Source organism: Nerophis ophidion, linkage group LG23, assembly GCF_033978795.1.
Source record: "Nerophis ophidion isolate RoL-2023_Sa linkage group LG23, RoL_Noph_v1.0, whole genome shotgun sequence".
Lineage (NCBI taxonomy): Eukaryota > Metazoa > Chordata > Actinopteri > Syngnathiformes > Syngnathidae > Nerophis > Nerophis ophidion.
Window position 1 is genome coordinate 17430467 of NC_084633.1, and position 20760 is coordinate 17451226.

The 20760-nt window shown below is 43.0% G+C and overlaps 1 protein-coding gene across 2 annotated transcripts in view; it reads right to left on the reverse strand.

The window, feature by feature from the left end:
- The window catches only part of LOC133541572 (septin-9-like), a 259974-nt gene that overhangs the window by 164348 nt on the left and 74866 nt on the right, over positions 1-20760 (reverse strand). The window contains exon 1 of one of the 2 annotated variants that reach the window (XM_061885050.1): positions 17325-17504. The exons of the other annotated variant lie outside the window; for it this stretch is intronic. Within the exon in view, the coding sequence (XP_061741034.1) occupies positions 17325-17346 (22 nt within the window). The 5' untranslated portion in view covers positions 17347-17504. Of the gene's footprint in view, positions 1-17324; positions 17505-20760 lie in introns of those variants that run through there. 2 annotated transcript variants of the gene reach the window in all.

Sequence of the window (20760 nt, forward strand, 5' to 3'; positions counted from 1 at the left end):
GACAAGAGGACTGACAGTTTGGCTATGTTTTAGTTTTTTTCCTCTGCATTTGTCTTTGTTTCCTCCGTGTGTGTTGTTTTTAAATAGATAAATGGGTACTCAAAGCGCTTTTGACACTACTTCCACATTTACCCATTCACACACACTGATGGAGGGAGCTGCCATGCAAGGCGCCAACCAGCACCCATCAGGAGCAAGGGCGAAGTGTCTTGCTCAGGACACAACGGACGTGACGAGGTTGGTACTAGGTGGGATTTGAACCAGGCCCCCTCGGGTTGCGCACGGCCACTCTACCACCGCGCCACGCCGTCCCTTTTTGTTGGTTTCCTGTCTTTCTCCCTGAGTGCTGTGTCCCCTCAGTTGCCGCTGATTGGCACCTGGCCACACCTGGTGTCAATCAGCCCGCTCCTATTTAGACCTGGTTTCTCCTCCAGTCTGGCTGGATTATTCTGTCGGAGTTAGTTTGTGACGAACCCCAAGATGCGGAGAAGGAGGCAGGCACTGAGTAAGAAAACAGGGTTTTAATTTAAACACTAAGACAAAACCAAACAAAGGGTACAAACACGAGGCGGATAACAAACTAGGCTATGAACACACAAATAGGAAGCAGGGAACAAAAAACAGTACGCTACAAATATTTACCAAATATAGCTTACCGCTACGCTGCAATCACACGACCAGTAAGAACGACAAGTAGAAAATGACTTTGACACGACAGGAGCGACAATAATCCAGCCAGACTGGAGGAGAAACCAGGTCTAAATAGGAGCGGGCTGATTGACACCAGGTGTGGCCAGGTGCCAATCAGCCGCAGCTGAGGGGACACAGCACTCAGGGAGGAAGACAGGAAACCAACAAAATAAGAGCTCTGACAGGAAACACCACACACACGGAGGAAACAAAGACAAATGTAGAGGAAAAAACTAAAACATAGTCAAACTGTCAGGGACAAGCCTGACAAGGACATCTTTTATAAATGGCTGCTGTGATAGAGTCATGAGAACATATACAAACCCCAAAACCAGTAAAGTTGGCACTTTGTGTAAATGCTAAATAAAAACAATGATTTGCAAATCCTTTTCAACTTATATTCAATTGAATAGACTGCAGAGACAAGATATCTAACGTTCAAACTGGAAAAATGTTGTTATTTTGGGCAAATATTAGCTCATTTGGAATTTGAACCCTGCAGCATTGTCATGGTCCGCTGCCCGGATCATGTCTTATTCTGGTTTTGTGCCGTCTTTGCATCGTATTCTGTTGGTGTTCCTTAGTTCCTGGTGGCACTTCCTGTTTGTTCTGTTGCCATAGTCACGCATTAGTGTCACCTGCCTCTTATTTTAAACGCGCACCTGCCTCGTGATTACCACCTTTATTTAAGCCTGCCTTTTCTGTTCATTCGATCTCGCTTCCTAGTTTCTGTTCCATGCAACAAGTGACGACGCTGATTCCCGACTCTGGTAAAACTGTTTTTGTACTTGCTAGCTTCCGCGCCATGCTTCGTGTTTTCTAGCTCCCATGCTAGCTCTTTGTTTTGCCTTTTTATGCCTGGTGCAAGTTTTCTGTTCTTAGTCTGTTTTTTAGACTATTTCCTACCTTACGCTGCGTCCGAGACCGACTGCATCATGAGAGAACGCACCCGCATCACCACGATGCCAGCGAACCGTCACAAGTATGTTTTAAAAAAGCTGGCACAAGTGGCAAAAAAGACTGAGAAAGTTGAGGAATGCTCATCAAACACTTATTTAGGCGAACATGTCACTTACGGGGGTGCAGCTTGCTGCGGGGTTGTTCTCCTTGGGATGCAAAAGGGACGGCTCCGGATGACAGCGTGAAGGTAAGATTTGATTTATTAACATAAATCTCCCAGCTACCAAAAACATAGGAAAAGTAACAAAAAGACAAGCGTGCCAAACAAACATGAAGCTAAGACTTAAACAGAAGCTATGGCACGGAACAAGAAAACTTACTAGGTCCGAACGTGACGCAAACAATGAAACCAGAAGGAGGTATCAACAAAGGTAGACTAAAATAGTCGTCTCTTGATTAGACACAGGTGTGTCCCAAACAACACAGGCAGGTGAAAATCATAAGTAACCATGGGGACTAAAACAAACTCACAGGTGCACAAACAAGAACAAAAGGAGTCCAAAACTAACAGAAAACACAAAAACATGATCCGCACCACGGCGAATTGGGAACAGGTGGGTGCCATGATTGGGTATAAAAGCATCATCCATGAAATGTTCAGTCATTCACAAACAAGGATGGGGCGAGAGTCACCACTTTGTCAACAAATGCGTGAAAAAATTGTCCAACAGTTGCAGAAAACATCTCTCAACAAACTATTGCAAGGGAGTTCGAGATTTCACCATCAAAAGGTTCAGAGAATCTGGAGAAATCACTGCCCGTAAGCGATGATATTACGGACCTTCGATACCTCAGGCGGTACTTCATCAAAAAGCGACATCAGTGTGTAAAGGATATCGCCACATGGGCTCAGGAAGACTTAAGAAAACCACTGTCAGTAACTACAGTTGGTCGCTACATCTGTAAGTGCAAGTTAAAACTCTACTATGCAAAGCGAAAGCCATTTGTCAACAACACCCAGAAACGCTGCCGGCTTCGCTGGGCCCGAGATCATCTAGGATGGACTAAAGCAAAGTGGAAAGGTATTTCAAATAGTTTTTGGAAACTGTGGACGTTATGTTTTCCAGAAAAAAGAGGAAAAAAAACATCCGGATTGTTTTAGACACAAAGTTGAAAAGCCAGCATCTGTGATGGTATGGGGGTGCATTAGTGCCCAAGGCATGGGTAACTTACACATCTGTGAAGGCACCATTAATGTTGAAAGGTACATACTGTCATGTCTGTTGATCATGTTTTTGTTTGGTCATGTGCTGTTTGTTTTTTTTGGACACTCAGTTCCTGATTTTGCAATTCCTTGTTTGATTTCTTACCATTCCAAACAATTCGTTTCACGTTTTGAGTCTCGCACCTGATTTCACTGATCAGGTCACAGCTATTTAAGCCGGTCTGTTTCTGTTGTTCATCCTGGTGACATTACCTCTCTTCACTCCATCCATACTATACCTCTGCTACCCATGAGATTCTTGTTTATTATAGTTCATGCTTCAAAAAAAAATAAAAAAAAGACACCAACTGTGGCATTAATAAACAAAACTTACGTGGCAGGACAAGAAGCAAAACTATGCATCGGCATGAGGCACAGAGGTAGCATGGCATGACGTGAGTAAAGGTAAAGTTGCCAGCCTGACTTCCTGGCAAATTTCGGTTTAAATAACACAGGCGATTGAAAAGGTGCGTGGGTCAAAACAAAATCAGGTGCGTGACATGACAGCTGAAACTAATTGGTTGGCATGGTAACAAATCAAGCAAGGAAGTGCAAAAACAGGAACTGAGTGTCCAAAAAACAAACAGCACATGGCCAAACAAAATCATGATCAACAAGGTTTGGAGTGAAGTGAAGTGAATTATATTTATATAGCGCTTTTCTCTAGTGACTCAAAGCGCTTTACATAGTGAAACCCAATATCTAAGTTACATTTAAACCAGTGTGGGTGGCACTGGGAGCAGGTGGGTGAAGTGTCTTGCCCAAGGACACAACGGCAGTGACTAGGATGGCGCAAGCGGGAATGGAACCTGCAACCCTCAAGTTGCTGGCACGGCCGCTCTACCAACCGAGCTACACCGCCCCGGCAACATATGTTGCCATCCAAACAACGTTATCACGGACGCCCCTGCTTATTTCAGCAAGACAATGCCAAGCCACTTCATAGTAAAAGAGTGCGGGTACTAGACTGGCCTGCCTGTAGTCCAGACCTGTCTCCCATTGAAAATGTGTGGTGCATTATGAAGTCTAAAATACCACAACGAAGACCTTAATACAACTTAAGCTGTACATCAGGCAAGAATGGGAAAGAATTCCACCTGAAAAGCTTCAAAAATTGGTTTTCTCAGTTCCCAAACGTTTACTGAGTGTTGTTAAAAGGAAAGGCCATGTAACACAGTGGTAAAAATGCCCCAGTGACAACTTTTTTTTAATGTGTTGCTGCCGTCAATTTCTAAGTTAATGATTATTTAGAAAAAAACTAAGTTTCTCAGTGTGAACATTAAATATCTTGTCTTTGCAGTCTTTTCAATTGAATATAAGTTGAAAAGGATTTGGTTAAACACACACACACACACACACACATACACACACACACACACACAACAACAGCAGTTCATCATATGATATTGACTGAAGTCGTTGTATTTGTGTGCACTCCAAGATGGAAACGGTGATGACAATGAGAAGTCGATCCCAAATGAACACAAGCTGCCATGATGACTTCCATGTGAGGTGTGCTTATTGTTTTGGTCGTCACGGCAACGCGGCGTGATAACTGCCTCCAGAGGATGAATGAATGAGTACAAACACAGCGCGGCACGGAGAGACAAGTGTGAGAAGCCGCTCTGCTCAAAAGTAAACAACCTATCGAGTACAGTACTAAACTGCAGTAGTACTGTAAAGAGAGGAGCAATTAATACTTCTTGCTACTACTTCTAGATTAATACCATTGCCACTAAAACTAAACTATTACAGTTCCTACTCCTAGAACACATGTGTCAGACTCATTTCATTTGGCCCTCGAAAGCCTGGAAATAATATGTATCAATAAAGTACTGCAACTTTTCTTACTAAATGTATTGTTTCTTCCTATTTTGGGGAGAAAAACGATATATGTACTCCTTGTAATCGCAGATTATGTTAAAGGGGAACATTATCACAATTTCAAAAGGGTTAAAAACGATAAAAATCAGTTCCCAGTGGCTTGTTGTATTTTTTGAAGTGTTTTTCAAAATTTTACCGGTCCCGGAATATCCCTAAATAAAGCTTTAAAGTGCCTTATTTTCGCTATCTTCGAAACCACTATCCATTTCCCTGTGACGTCATACAGGGCTGCCAATACAAACAACATGGCGGTTACCACAGCAAGATATAGCGACATTAGCTCGGATTCAGACTCGGAATTTCAGCGGCTTAAGCGATTCAACAGATTACGCGTGTATTGAAACAGATGGTCGGAGTATGGAGGCAGATAGCGAAAACGAAATTGAAGAAGAAATTGAAGCTATTGAGCGAATAGCTATTGACTCTATTCGGCCTTAGCGTTGGTGTACCTAATGAAGTGGCCCATAGCATGGCTGCCTTATTAGCATCGCCGGTAAAATGTGCGGACCAAACGATCAGGACTTTCGCATCTTGTGACACTGGAGCAACTTAAATCCGTCGATTGGTAAGTGTTTGTTTCGCATTAAATGTGGGTATCTAGTTTCAAATGTACATACAGCTAACGTAAATAGCATGTTAGCATCGATTAGCGTAGCATGTTAGCATCGATTAGCTGGCCGTCATGCCGTGAGCAAATATGTCAGATTAGCACATAAGTCAACAACTTCAACAAAACTCACCTTTGTGATTTTGTTGACTTAATTGTTGCAAATGCATCTGCAGGTTATCCATACATCTCTGTGCCATGTCTGTCTTAGCATCGCCGGTCAAATGTGAAGACACTCTGGTACATTCAATGGGGGTCTGGCGGCAGATTTCTTGCCAGTGGTGCAACTTGAATCCCTCCCTGTTAGTGTTGTTACTTAATCGTTACTTAATCGTTGCAAATGCATCTGCAGGTTATCCATATATCTCTGTGCCATGTCTGTCTTAGCATCGCCGGTCAAATGTGAGGACACTGGTACATTCAATGGCGGTCTGGCGGCAGATTTCTTGCCAGTGGTGCAACTTGAATCCCTCCCTGTTAGTGTTGTTACACCCTCCGACAACACACCGACGAGGCATGATGTCTCCAAGGTTCCAAAAAATTGTCGAAAAAAACGGAAAATAACAGAGCTGAGACCCGGTGTTTGTAATGTGAAAATGAAAACGGCGGGTGTGTTAAAGACCGATAAACAGAAAGGCGTTTAATTTGCCAAAATTCACCCATTTAGAGTTCGGAAATCGGTTAAAAAAATACATGGTCTTTTTTCTGCAACATTAAGGTATATATTGACGCTTGCATAGGTTTGGTGATAATGTCCCCCTTTAACTAAAATATTGTCTAATTATGCATTATCCAATATTCAAACCATTTTTTAAATATAAATAAATACTAATAATAATGATTTCAAAGCAAGTTATCCATCAAATTGTGCAATGTAAAAGTAGCAAAAGATTTCATGGTAAAATTGTGAAATTTACTGTCTTTTTACCGCAGGGATCTCAGACACGCGGCCCGCGAGACTTTATTTTGCGGCCCCCACCTTAATATGAAAGTTTTTATGTTAGAGCGGTCCGCAAGTTTTGTACGAATGGCGCTTAACAGCGTTGTGTCCGGAGCTGAAGGAATCTACCAATCACAGTGTGGTATGTGGCTCTCGAGGGCCGAACATTGACATCACTTGCATGATGCAAGCAGAGAACCCCCCCTTCTCCCCCTCCCCCCTCCTCTCCTCCCGTTTGCTCCAAACAGAAACGATTTTTGTTATTTAGGTCCAAAGTGGCTCTTTCAACGTTCTGGGTTGCCTACCACTGCATTAGTGGAAAAGCGGCAAGTAAGTGAGACGTTGCCATGGAGACGAGGGTTTTCTAACGTGCCTGGCTGCAGTCGCATCGTGACACCTGTCCGTCAGTAATAACAGACCCCGATAACCTGGACCAATTCAAACCGGTATTTGTGTTTTTAATTTATTTCATTTTTATTGCCTCACATTTCTTTATCCTCATTTTGTTCATAAATATTTTGATTTTGTTTTGTGTTAAAAATAATGATTTTTAAAACTATATTTTTTTAAGAAATCTTTTCTTGTGGCCCGGCCTCACCCAGACTTTGCATCCAGTGGCCCCCTGGTGAATTGAGTTTGAGACCCCTGTTTTACAGCAATTTTCTCTAAATAAAAAAATTTTACTTTTTTTTTTTTTTACTGTTATAAACTATGGTGACGTTTTGGCATGTACAGTAATACACCCAAAAAATCTACCGTTGTTAATTTGTGGTTAAAAACAAAAACAAACTGGCAGCTCAGGAGCCAAAATGTTACTGTAAAATTGCAGGGTTTTTTACTTGAAGTAAAAAAAAAAACAAATGTAAATTTTACAGTAAAATTATTTTTTTTTACCATAAAACAGCAGTACAGTTTTTCCATTTACAGTGATATATACTACATTTTAAGGTGAAATCAATGCAATTTACCATATTTTTTTCACATTAAACTTTAAAAGGGATTTTCCAGAATTATCCTAGTAAATTTGTCTAATAACATCTGAATCGCTCCCACTGCTCTCGTCTTTTTTTTTTCTTTTTTTGTTTTTTTTTGTAGTCCTTCACTCTCACTTTCCTCATCCACGAATCTTTCATCCTCGCTCAAATTAATGGGGAAATTGTCGTTTTCTCGGTCCGAATAGCTCTTGCTGCTGGAGGCTCTCATTATAAACAATGTGAGGACGTGAGGAGCCATCAACTTGTGACGTCATCGTCTGCTACTTCCGGTACAGGCAAGGCTCTTTTATTAACACAATAAGTAGATAAGGGATTTTCCAGAATTATCCTAGTAAATTTGTCTAATAACATCTGAATCGCTCCCACTGCTCTCGTCTTTTTTTTTCTTTTTTTTTTCTAGTCCTTCACTCTCACTTTCCTCATCCACGAATCTTTCATCCTCGCTCAAATTAATGGGGAAATTGTCGTTTTCTCGGTCCGAATAGCTCTTGCTGCTGGAGGCTCTCATTATAAACAATGTGAGGACGAGAGGAGCCATCAACTTGTGACGTCATCGTCTGCTACTTCCGGTACAGGCAAGGCTCTTTTATTAACACAATAAGCAGATAAGGGATTTTCCAGAATTATCCTAGTAAATGTGTCTAATAACATCTGAATCGCTCCCACTGCTCTCGATTTTTTTTTTCTTTTTCTTTTTTTTTGTAGTCCTTCACTCTCACTTTCCTCATCCACGAATCTTTCATCCTCGCTCAAATTAATGGGGAAATTGTCGTTTTCTTGGTCCGAATAGCTCTTGCTGCTGGAGGCACACACTATAAACAATGTGAGGACGAGAGGAGCCATCAACTTGTGACGTCATTGTCTGCTACTTCCGGTACAGGCAAGGCTTTTTTATTAACACAATAAGCAGATAAGGGATTTTCCAGAATTATCCTAGAAAATGTGTCTAATAACATCTGAATCGCTCCCACTGCTCTCGTCTTTTTTTTTTCTAGTCCTTCACTCTCACTTTCCTCATCCACGAATCTTTCATCCTCGCTCAAATTAATGGGGAAATTGTCGTTTTCTCGGTCCTAATAGCTCTTGCTGCTGGAGGCTCCCATTATAAACAATGTGAGAACGTGAGGAGCCATCAACTTGTGACGTCATCGTCTGCTACTTCCGGTACAGGCAAGGCCTTTTTATTAACACAATAAGCAGATAAGGAATTTTCCAGAATTATCCTAGTAAATTTGTCTAATAACATCTGAATCGCTCCCACTGCTCTCGTCTTTTTTTTTCTTTTTTTTCTTTTTTTTTTTCTAGTCCTTCACTCTCACTTTCCTCATCCACGAATCTTTCATCCTCGCTCAAATTAATGGGGAAATTGTCGTTTTCTCGGTCCGAATAGCTCTTGCTGCTGGAGGCTCACATTATAAACAATGTGAGGACAAGAGGAGCCATCAACTTGTGACGTCATCGTCTGCTACTTCCGGTACAGGCAAGGCTTTTTTATTAACACAATAAGCAGATAAGGGATTTTCCAGAATGATCCTAGTAAATTTGTCTAATAACATCTGAATCGCTCCCACTGCTCTCGTCTTTTTTTTTTCTAGTCCTTCACTCTCACTTTCCTCATCCACGAATCTTTCATCCTCGCTCAAATTAATGGGGAAATTGTCGTTTTCTCGGTCCTAATAGCTCTTGCTGCTGGAGGCTCCCATTATAAACAATGTGAGGACGTGAGGAGCCATCAACTTGTGACGTCATCGTCTGCTACTTCCGGTACAGGCAAGGCCTTTTTATTAACACAATAAGCAGATAAGGAATTTTCCAGAATTATCCTAGTAAATTTGTCTAATAACATCTGAATCGCTCCCACTGCTCTCGTCTTTTTTTTTTCTTTTTTTTTTTCTAGTCCTTCACTCTCACTTTCCTCATCCACGAATCTTTCATCCTCGCTCAAATGAATGGGGAAATTGTCCTTTCCTCGGTCCGGATCGCTCTTGCTGCTGGTGGCCATGATTGCAAACAATGTGAGGATGGGAGGAGCCCTACAACCAGTGACGTCACGCGCACATCTTCTGCTACTTCCGGTAAAGGCAATCGTTTTTTGTTAGCGGACAAAAGTTGCAAACTTTATCGTGGATGTTCTCTACTAAATCCTTTCAGCAAAAAATATGGCAATATCGCGAAATGATCAAGTATGACACATAGAATGGACCTGCTATCCCCGTTTAAATAAGAACATCTCATTTCAGTAGGCCTTTAATAATGATAGTACGACATGATTATATGTGATAGTACATGTTACTGGTAAAAATGTGGGCGCTCATGCACCAAAATACTGTCCGTTCCAGCTGAATGTGAGCGGTGGAAAGTATTGCGATGACGACCGCAGACTGCCCCAAATACCCACGTGCACACGCATGAGTACGTGCACACGCATGAGTGCAAGTACAGCTGCCTTTGAGCCAAATGTAATACCAGCAGCACGCGGCCTACAGCTCTGCAGCTTTGCACATACTGCTTCAATGCAGCACCTGTTGGCAACATGATTCTAATTTGTCTGTGTGTGTGTGTGTGTGTGTGTGTGTGTGCGCATGTGTGTGGTGTGCACAGCCATCCTCCATGGAGACGGTTTATCAATAGTCCTCCTTCTCTCCACTGGATAACGTCTTACTTGACCAATTTAACGAGACAGCGTTATGGTTCCTCATTGACCCTACATATTGTTCTGCTCAGCACGTTTCCATGGCGACGACCAAAACACACGTCCATGTAGTCCAGGCCGCAGGTTTCACTTGTCCTTTTTGCCCGCCCTCCCCAACATATTTTTACAGCAGTGTTAAAAATAAGATGACTGAGCAATAAAATGTAATGCATGTTTTTTTAAGCATATTTTTGTTTTAAAGCTTTTTAACTCAGCACCCCCATCTGGTGGTGACATTAAGCATTACTTATGAGCCTTTGAGCTACAATAGTGCTGCATTGTCATCCATCCATCCATTTTCTACGGCTTGTTTCCCTTTGGGGTCGCGGAGAGCGCTGGTGCCTATCTCAGCTACAATCGAGCGGAAGGCGGGGTACACCCTGGACAAGTCTAGTGCTGCATTGTTGTGATAATATTCTTCATCATCATCATCATCATCATCATCATCTTCCGCTTATCCGAGGTCGGGTCGCGGGGGCAACAGCCTAAGCAGGGAAACCCAGACTTCCCTCTCCCCAGCCACTTCGTCTAGCTCTTCCCGGGGGATCCCGAGGCGTTCCCAGGCCAGCTGGGAGACATAGTCTTCCCAACGTGTCCTGGGTCTTCCCCGTGGCCTCCTACCGGTTGGACGTGCCCTAAACACCTCCCTAGGGAGGCATTCGGGTGGCATCCTGACCAGATGCCCGAACCACCTCATCTGGCTCCTCTCGATGTGGAGGAGCAGCGGCTTTACTTTGAGTTCCTCCCGGATGGCAGAGCTTCTCACCCTATCTCTAAGGGAGAGGGCGGAGGAAACTCATTTGGGCCGCTTGTACCCGTGATCTTATCCTTTCGGTCATGACCCAAAGCTCATGACCATAGGTGAGGATGGGAACGTAGATCGACCGGTAAATTGAGAGCTTTGCCTTCCGGCTCAGCTCCTTCTTCACCACAACGGATCGATACAACGTCCGCATTACTGAAGACGCCGCACCGATCCGCCTGTCGATCTCACGATCCACTCTTCCCCCACTCGTGAACAAGACTCCTAGCTACTTGAACTCCTCCACTTGGGGCAGGGTCTCCTCCTCCACCTGGAGATGGCATTCCACCCTTTTCCGGGCGAGAACCATGGACTCGGACTTGGAGGTGCTGATTCTCATTCCGGTCGCTTCACACTCGGCTGCGAACCGATCCAGTGAGAGCTGAAGATCCCGGTCAGATGAAGCCATCAGGACCACATCATCTGCAAAAAGCAGAGACCTAATCCTGCGGTCACCAAACCGGAACCCCTCAACGCCTTGACTGCGCCTAGAAATTCTGTCCATAAAAGTTATGAACAGAATCGGTGACAAAGGACAGCCTTGGCGGAGTCCAACCCTCACTGGAAATGTGTCCGACTTACTGCCGGCAATGCGGACCAAGTTCTGGCACTGATCATACAGGGAGCGGACCGCCACAATAAGACAGTCCGGTACCCCATACTCTCTGAGCACTCCCCACAGGACTTCCCGAGGGACACGGTCGAATGCCTTCTCCAAGTCCACAAAGCACATGTAGACTGGTTGGGCAAACTCCCATGCACCCTCAAGAACCCTGCCGAGAGTATAGAGCTGGTCCATAGTTCTTATTATTGTCAATATTAATAATAGCACAACCCCAACTACTACCACAACTACCAACAATCCTATAATGGTTCTAATTGCAACAACTCGGAATATTACCAAAAAAGCTATTACAAACCCCAAAACCAGTAAAGTTGTCACGTTGTGTAAATGGTAAATAAAAACAGAATACAAATCCTTTTCAACTTATATTCAATTGAATAGATTGAAAAGACAAGATGCTTAACGTTCGAACTTATTTTTTGCAAATATTAGCTCATTTGGAATCCCATGCCTGCAACATGTTTCAAAAAAAGCTGGCACGAGTGGCAAAAAAGACTGAGAAAGTTGAGGAATGCTCGTCAAACACTTATTTGGAACATCCAACAGGTGAGCGGGCTAATTGGAAAAAAGGTGGGTGCCATGATTGTGTGACGCTTTGCTGGCACCGTGGCGTGGTTTGCGCTCTCCCGTGGGTGCAGCGAAGATGGACACAGCGTAAGGTAGGAACAATAATTTTTTATACTCTGGAATGCCCTCCCGGTAACAGTTCGAGATGCTACCTCAGTAGAAGCATTTAAGTCTCACCTTAAAACTCATCTGTATACTCTAGCCTTTAAATAGACCTCCTTTTTAGACCAGTTGATCTGCCGCTTCTTTTCTTTCTCCTATGTCCCCCCCTCCCTTGTGGAGGGGGTCCGGTCCGATGACCATGGATGAAGTACTGGCTGTCCAGAGTCGAGACCCAGGATGGACCGCTCGTCGGGACCCAGGATGGACCGCTCGCCTGTATCGGTTGGGGACATCTCTACGCTGCTGATCCGCTTGAGATGGTTTCCTGTGGACGGGACTCTCGCTGCTGTCTTGGAGCCACTATGGATTGAACTTTCACAGTATCATGTTAGACCCGCTCGACATCCATTGCTTTCGGTCCCCTAGAGGGGGGGGGTTGCCCACATCTGAGGTCCTCTCCAAGGTTTCTCATAGTCAGCATTGTCACTGGCGTCCCACTGGATGTGAATTCTCCCTGCCCACTGGGTGTGAGTTTTCCTTGCCCTTTTGTGGGTTCTTCCGAGGATGTTGTAGTCGTAATGATTTGTGCAGTCCTTTGAGACATTTGTGATTTGGGGCTATATAAATAAACATTGATTGATTGATACAATAAAACAAACTAAAAACAAACGCACTTGCACGAAGGCACTAGACAAAACAAACAGAAAGCGCTAGTATGTAAACTAGGGACATAAACTAAACAGGAATAGCATGGAAGCTAACAAGTAACAAAAGTAGTTTTCACCACATTGTGGAAGAGCGACGTCAACCGTTGCGTGGAACAAGCAAATAAAAATCCGAGGACGAATGTCAAACAAAGGCGGTCTTAAATAAGAAGATCATCACAAATCAGGTGTGTGACGACAAACAAGAGACAGGTGACACTAATGGGTAACTATAGAAACGGAACGAAACAGGAAGTGCCACCAGGAACTAAGGGAGTCACAAAACAAAACAATATACAAAACAGAACCAAAACCAGAATATGACATGATCCGAGATGTGGATCATGACAGATTGGGTATAAAAGCAGCTTCCGTGAAATGCTCAGTCATTCACAAACAAGGATGGGGCGAAGGTCACCACTTTGTCAACAAATGCGTGAGCAAATTGTCCAACAGTTTAGGAACAACATTTCTCAAACAGCTACTGCAAGGAATTTAGGGATTTCACCATCTGTGGTCTGCAATATCATCAAAATGTTCAGAGGATCTGGAGAAAAAACTGCACATAAGCGATGATATTACGGACCTTTCATCCCTCAGGTGGTACTGCATCAAAAAGCGACATCAATGTGTAAATGATATCACCTCATGGGCTCAGGAACACTTCAGAAAGCCACTGTCAGTAACTACAGTTGGTCGCTACATCTGTAAGTGCAAGTTAAACTCTACTATGCAAAGTGAAAGACATTTATCAACAACACCCAGAAACGCCGCTGGCTTCGCTGGGCCCTAGCTCATCTCAGATGAACTGATGCAAAGTGGAAAAGTGTCCTGTGGCCTGATAAGTCCACACTTCAATTTTTTGGGGGGGGAAACTGTTGTAGTTGTGTCCTCGAGACTAAGGGGAAAAAGAACCATCCGGACTGTTATAGGCGCAAAGTTGAAAAGCCAGCGTCTGTGATGGTATGGGGGTGTACTAGTGCCCAAGGCATGGGTAACTTATACATCTGTGAAAGCAAGATTAATGCTGAAAGGTACATACAGGTTTTGGAGCAACTTATGTTGCCATCCAAGCAACGTTATCATGGACGCCCCTGCTTATTTCAGCAAGACAATGCCAAGGCACATGTCACAATGGCTTCGTAGTAAAAGAATACGGGTACTTTCCTGGCCCGCCTGCAGTCCAGACATGTCTTCCATGGAAAATGTGTGGCGCATTATGAAGCGTAAAATACGATAGCGGAGACCCCGGACTGTTGAACGACTGAAGCTCTACATAAAACAAGAATGGGAAAGAATTCCACTTTCAAAGCTTCAACAATTAGTTTCCTCAGTTCCCAAACATTTATTGAGTGTTGTTAAATGAAAAGATGATGTAACACAGTGGTGAACATGCCCTTTCCCAACTACTTTGGCACGTGTTGCAGCCATGAAATTCTAAGTTAATTATTATTTGCAAAAATAAAGTTTATGAGTTTGAACATCAAATATCTTGTCTTTGTAGTTCATTCAACCGAATATGGGTTGAAAAGGATTCGCAAATCATTGTATTCCGTTTATATTTACATCTAACACAATTTCCCAAATCATATGGAAACAGGGTTTGTATAATAATGATAATAATAATAAAAAATATTACTTTATTTTAGTAATAATAAATACACGTTTTAATAGTATACTTCAAAAGTAAATGTATTCATATGACCAAATGTAGGAGCTGTAAGCGACCCGCTAATTATTCCATTTCCTCCCGGATAGCTTGGAAAGATGTCATTTTCTGACCCTTCTCGCTTAGCGTGACCTTTGACCCCGCGCTGACCGTGGGTGCCAATGTGTCCGCAGCTGACTGTACCGTGAATGGGAGAGCTCATCTGCAGCCTCCATCATCATCACCATCATCATCATCATCTCTGTGGACCGCTTTGGAATAAAAGCACACCACTTCTAAGCGGGAAGCAGATTAGCCGGAAGAGATTTTGGCCGAGGGGAAGAAGCAGAATTGAGGGGGGAAAGAAAAAGGGAGGACAAACAATGAGGCCAAATCAATCATTGTCTGGATATCTAAAGAGCATGTGCATATGTTGAAATCATAAATTAATAACTTGCCGAATGATGTGAGTTGATGGGATGGAAAATGGTGGCCACAAGGCTGACATATCAGCACTCTGTCAAACTTGGAGCGGTCATCTGAGGTCACATGTCTGCCCGTGTGGAGAAATGACATCATCGCTTATGTTTTTTTTTTTTCATCTCCGTTAACGCCTGGGAACTAATCTCGCCCCGATAGTCTAGATCAAGCCTGGGCAATTATTTTGACTGGGGGGGGTCATATTTAGAGAAAAAAAAATGTGCCGGGGGGCCGGTTTTTTATTTTTAGGGATACTAATACAAAACCGCACAATAATGTCTGATCGAATGCTAAAAAATATATGACAGGCCGCCTTAAAAAACGGAATGGAATTTTTACATTTGTCTATGAATGATAAAACACTGAATATTGACAAAATATGAATACCACACCCCCTCTTGATTGACATATTTTACAATCAAGTGAAACGCAACAAAAATGCAAAAAAACAGTGAAATATGAATGCGAAGGGATATTATATATATATATATATATATATATATATATATATACATGTATATATATATATATATATATATATATATATATATATATATATATATATATATATATATTGCGCTCTACCACGGTATCGAGCACTATTCTCTGGATAATCCAATATATATATATATATATATATATATATAAATACATGTATACAGTCCTTTTGCAATTGCTTTGTTGTGGTTTGAAATGATTTCGGGTAGGGTCTGGCCCGCGGGTCATAGCTTGGGGACCCCTGTGATAGAATATACACTCAATAAAAGCTAACATAAGCTATCCAAATTGCTATTATTAGCTAACAACACCTAAAGCTAATGCGCGTGCATTCTCTCCATGAGCTTCTTGAGGTAGTCACCTGAAATGTTTTTTTTACTTCACAAGGTGTGCTTGAAGCTCATGGAGAGAATGCCAAGAGTGTGCAAAGCAGTAGACGGAGCAAATGGTGGCTATTTTGAAGAAACTAGAATACAAAACATGTTTTCAGTTATTTCACCATTTTTTATTAAGTACATAACTCCACATTTGTTCATTCGTAGTTTTGATGCCTTCAGTGACAATCTACAATGTAAATAGTCATAAAAATAAAGAAATTTCATTGAATGAAGAAAAGTTGTGTCCAAACTTTTGGCCTGTTCTGCATATTGTTGCGTCTAACCAGTTTTCCTCTCAGGGAATAAAAGACACTGGTCAATCCCAAGTTCTTGCGGAACACATACACACTATGGCCATCCGTCCAAATTATCATAATCAGGTGTCCTAATCATAGGACATAAAATCAAACACTTGGGCATGGAGACTGTTTCTACAAACATTTGTGAAAGAATGGACCGCTTTTAGGAGGTCAGTGACTGTGCACCAGTGCACAAAGATCCATAAAGACATGGATGACAGAGTCAGGTGTGGATGAACTTGACTGGCCTGCACAGAGTCCTGACATGAACCCGATAAATCAATCAATCAATCAATGTTTACTTATATAGCCCTAAATAAACACCTTTGGGATGAATTAGAACAGAGACTGAAAGCCAGGGCCTTCTCGACCAACATCAGTGTGTGACCTCACCAACGCGCTTTTGGAAGAATGGTGGAAAATTCCAATAAACACACTCCGCAACCTTGTGGACAGCCTTCCCAGAAGAGTTGAAGCTGTAATAGCTGCAAAAGATGGACCGACGTCATATTGAACCCTATGGGTTAGGAATGGGATGGCACTTCAAGTTCATATGTGAGTGAGGGCAGGTGACCAATTACTTTTGGCAATATAGTGTATATGTAGAGTAAGAAGGACCAGCGAGACAGAATAATGGAATATTACCAAGTTTGAGTAAGAAGGACCAGCGAGACAGAATAATGGAATATTGCCACGTTTTACTAAAGCTTTAGGAGACCAGCCCTGACAATGCAATAACAGCAGCAATATTAGCTGCTTTAAACATGACTACGATTTTTTTCCCGCCGCTTGTCCCTTTTGGGTCGGCGGGGGTGCTGGAGCCTATCCCAGGTTGGTCACTAATAGTGAGTCAGTGATGACTCCACAGCAAATCCACTCTTTGTCATAAGTGCAGGCTTTATTCTACATCCTGTGTGAGCGAGCCGCACGGAGCCACGAGGGACAAAAGTAGTATTGTTCAAACATTCTCGGCTCTTTTCCTGTTTTCACACCAAACAAGAAGTAGTTTACGCGTGACACTACTTCTGGAAAATGGAGGGCAAAAAGATCATGTGCGAGCAGATAACAACTGCAGAACTGAACCCCCCCCCCCCCCCCCTAAAAAAAGAAAGAAAGCGTGCAGTCAGCAAAGAGCACAGAATGAGAGAGTGGAAAATACCAAACTGGAGGCAGGCCGCGCCACGAAAAAGCCATTCTGTGAAAGAGCTCACTTATCGAAGAAGCACATGTGTCCCACCAGTGGGTCTTACCTGAGAATTTGTCCCCCTCCATAACCAGATCACTCCCTCCAGCGCCACATGTAGCGTCTGCACTTTGACTCTTCACTCTCTCTCTCTCCCTCTCCCTCGCCCTCCCCGCCTGCCTTTTTTTCTGGACTTCACTTCCTCCCCCCTGCTGCCCGTCCTCCTCTCCTCCCTGCCTTGATTCCTTCAGTGTGTCCTGCTAATGAGGGCGCCATGACGCCACGGCCATGTGCGGGTCATATGTTGCAGCCCGCGGTCTCCGCGAGACTGAGGCGGCATTGTGCTACCTAGCGTAAGACGCCGGCTTGTGACGCCGGCTATTTTGGAGCCACTCACGCCCCAGTGGAGAAGACACTTCCCTGGGATGGATCCCATACAGTTCTACTAATACTAATGAATCATGCGGTACTATACCGCCTCCAGAAAAGCTATAATACCGACAGTCAAAGAAGACACTTCCCTGGGATGGATCCCATACAGTTCTCCTAATACTAATGAATCAGGCGGTACTATACCGCCTCCAGAAAAGCTATAATACCGACAGTCAAAGAAGACACTTCCCTGGGATGGATCCCATGCAGTTCTACCAATACTAATGAATCATGCGGTACTATACCTCCTCCAAAAAAGCTATAGTACCGACAGTCAAAGAAGACACTTCCCTGGGATGGATCCCATACAGTTCTACTAATACTAATGAATCATGCGGTACTATACCGCCTCCAAAAAAGCTATAGTACCGACAGTCAAAGAAGACACTTCCCTGGGATGGATCCCATACAGTTCTCCTAATACTAATGAATCATGCGGTACTATACCGCCTCCAAAAAAGCTATAGTACCGACAGTCCAAGAAGACACTTCCCTGGGATGGATCCCATACAGTTCTACTAATACTAATGAATCATGCGGTACTATACCGCCTCCAAAAAAGCTATAGTACCGACAGTCAAAGAAGACACTTCCCTGGGATGGATCCCATAGAGTTCTCCTAATACTAATGAATCATGCGGTACTATACCGCCTCCAAAAAAGCTATAGTACCGACAGTCAAAGAAGACACTTCCCTGGGATGGATCCCATACAGTTCTCCTAATACTAATGAATCATGCGGTACTATACCGCCTCCAAAAAAGCTATAGTACCGACAGTCAAAGAAGACACTTCCCTGGGATGGATCCCATACAGTTCTACTAATACTAATGAATCATGCGGTACTATACCGCCTCCAAAAAAGCTATAGTACCGACAGTCAAAGAAGACACTTCCCTGGGATGGATCCCATACAGTTCTCCTAATACTAATGAATCATGCGGTACTATACCGCCTCCAAAAAAGCTATAGTACCGACAGTCCAAGAAGACACTTCCCTGGGATGGATCCCATACAGTTCTACTAATACTAATGAATCATGCGGTACTATACCGCCTCCAAAAAAGCTATAGTACCGACAGTCAAAGAAGACACTTCCCTGGGATGGATCCCATACAGTTCTACTAATACTAATGAATCATGCGGTACTATACCGCCTCCAAAAAAGCTATAGTACCGACAGTCCAAGAAGACACTTCCCTGGGATGGATCCCATACAGTTCTACTAATACTAATGAATCATGCGGTACTATACCGCCTCCAAAAAAGCTATAGTACCGACAGTCAAAGAAGACACTTCCCTGGGATGGATCCCATACAGTTCTACTAATACTAATGAATCATGCGGTACTATACCGCCTCTAAAAAAGCTATAGTACCGACAGTCAAAGAAGACACTTCCCTGGGATGGATCCCATAAAGTTCTACTAATACTAATGAATCATGCGGTACTATACCACCTCTAAAAAAAAGGTATAGTAACGACAGTCCAAGAAGACACTTCCCTGGGATGGATCCCATACAGTTCTACTAATACTAATGAATCATGCGGTACTATACCGCCTCTAAAAAAGCTGTAGTACCGACAGTCAAAGAAGACACTTCCCTGGGATGGATCCCATACAGTTCTCCTAATACTAATGAATCATGCGGTACTATACCGCCTCCAAAAAAGCTATAGTACCGACAGTCCAAGAAGACACTTCCCTGGGATGGATCCCATACAGTTCTACTAATACTAATGAATCATGCGGTACTATACCGCCTCCAAAAAAGCTATAGTACCGACAGTCAAAGAAGACACTTCCCTGGGATGGATCCCATACAGTTCTACTAATACTAATGAATCATGCGGTACTATACCGCCTCTAAAAAAGCTATAGTACCGACAGTCAAAGAAGACACTTCCCTGGGATGGATCCCATAAAGTTCTACTAATACTAATGAATCATGCGGTACTATACCACCTCTAAAAAAAAGGTATAGTAACGACAGTCCAAGAAGACACTTCCCTGGGATGGATCCCATACAGTTCTACTAATACTAATGAATCATGCGGTACTATACCGCCTCTAAAAAAGCTGTAGTACCGACAGTCAAAGAAGACACTTCCCTGGGATGGATCCCATACAGTTCTCCTAATACTAATGAATCATGCGGTACTATACCGCCTCCAAAAAAGCTATAGTACCGACAGTCAAAGAAGACACTTCCCTGGGATGGATCCCATACAGTTCTCCTAATACTAATGAATCATGCGGTACTATATCCACCTCTAAAAAAGCTGTAGTACCGACAGTCAAAGAAGACACTTCCTTGGGATGGATCCCATACAGTTCTACTAATACTAATGAATCATGCGGTACTATACCGCCTCTAAAAAAGCTGTAGTACCGACAGTCAAAGAAGACACTTCCCTGGGATGGATCCCATACAGTTCTCCTAATACTAATGAATCATGCGGTACTATATCCACCTCTAAAAAAGCTGTAGTACCGACAGTCAAAGAAGACACTTCCTTGGGATGGATCCCATACAGTTCTACTAATACTAATGAATCATGCGGTACTATACCGCCTCCAAAAAAGCTATAGTACCGACAGTCCAAGAAGACACTTCCCTGGGATGGATCCCATACAGTTCTACTAATACTAATGAATCATGCGGTACTATACCGCCTCTAAAAAAGCTGTAGTACCGACAGTCAAAGAAGACACTTCCCTGGGATGGATCCCATACAGTTCTACTAATACTAATGAATCATGCGGTACTATACCGCCTCCAAAAAAGCTATAGTACCGACAGTCAAAGAAGACACTTCCCTGGGATGGATCCCATACAGTTCTACTAATACTAATGACTCATGCGGTACTATACCGCCTCCAAAAAAGCTATAGTACCGACAGTCAAAGAAAACATTTCCCTGGGATGGATCCCATACAGTTCTACTAGTACTAATGAATCATGCGGTACTATACCGCCTCTAAAAAAGGTATAGTACCGACAGTCAAAGAAGACAATTCCGTGGAATGGATCCCATACAGTTCTACTAATACTAATGAATCATGCGG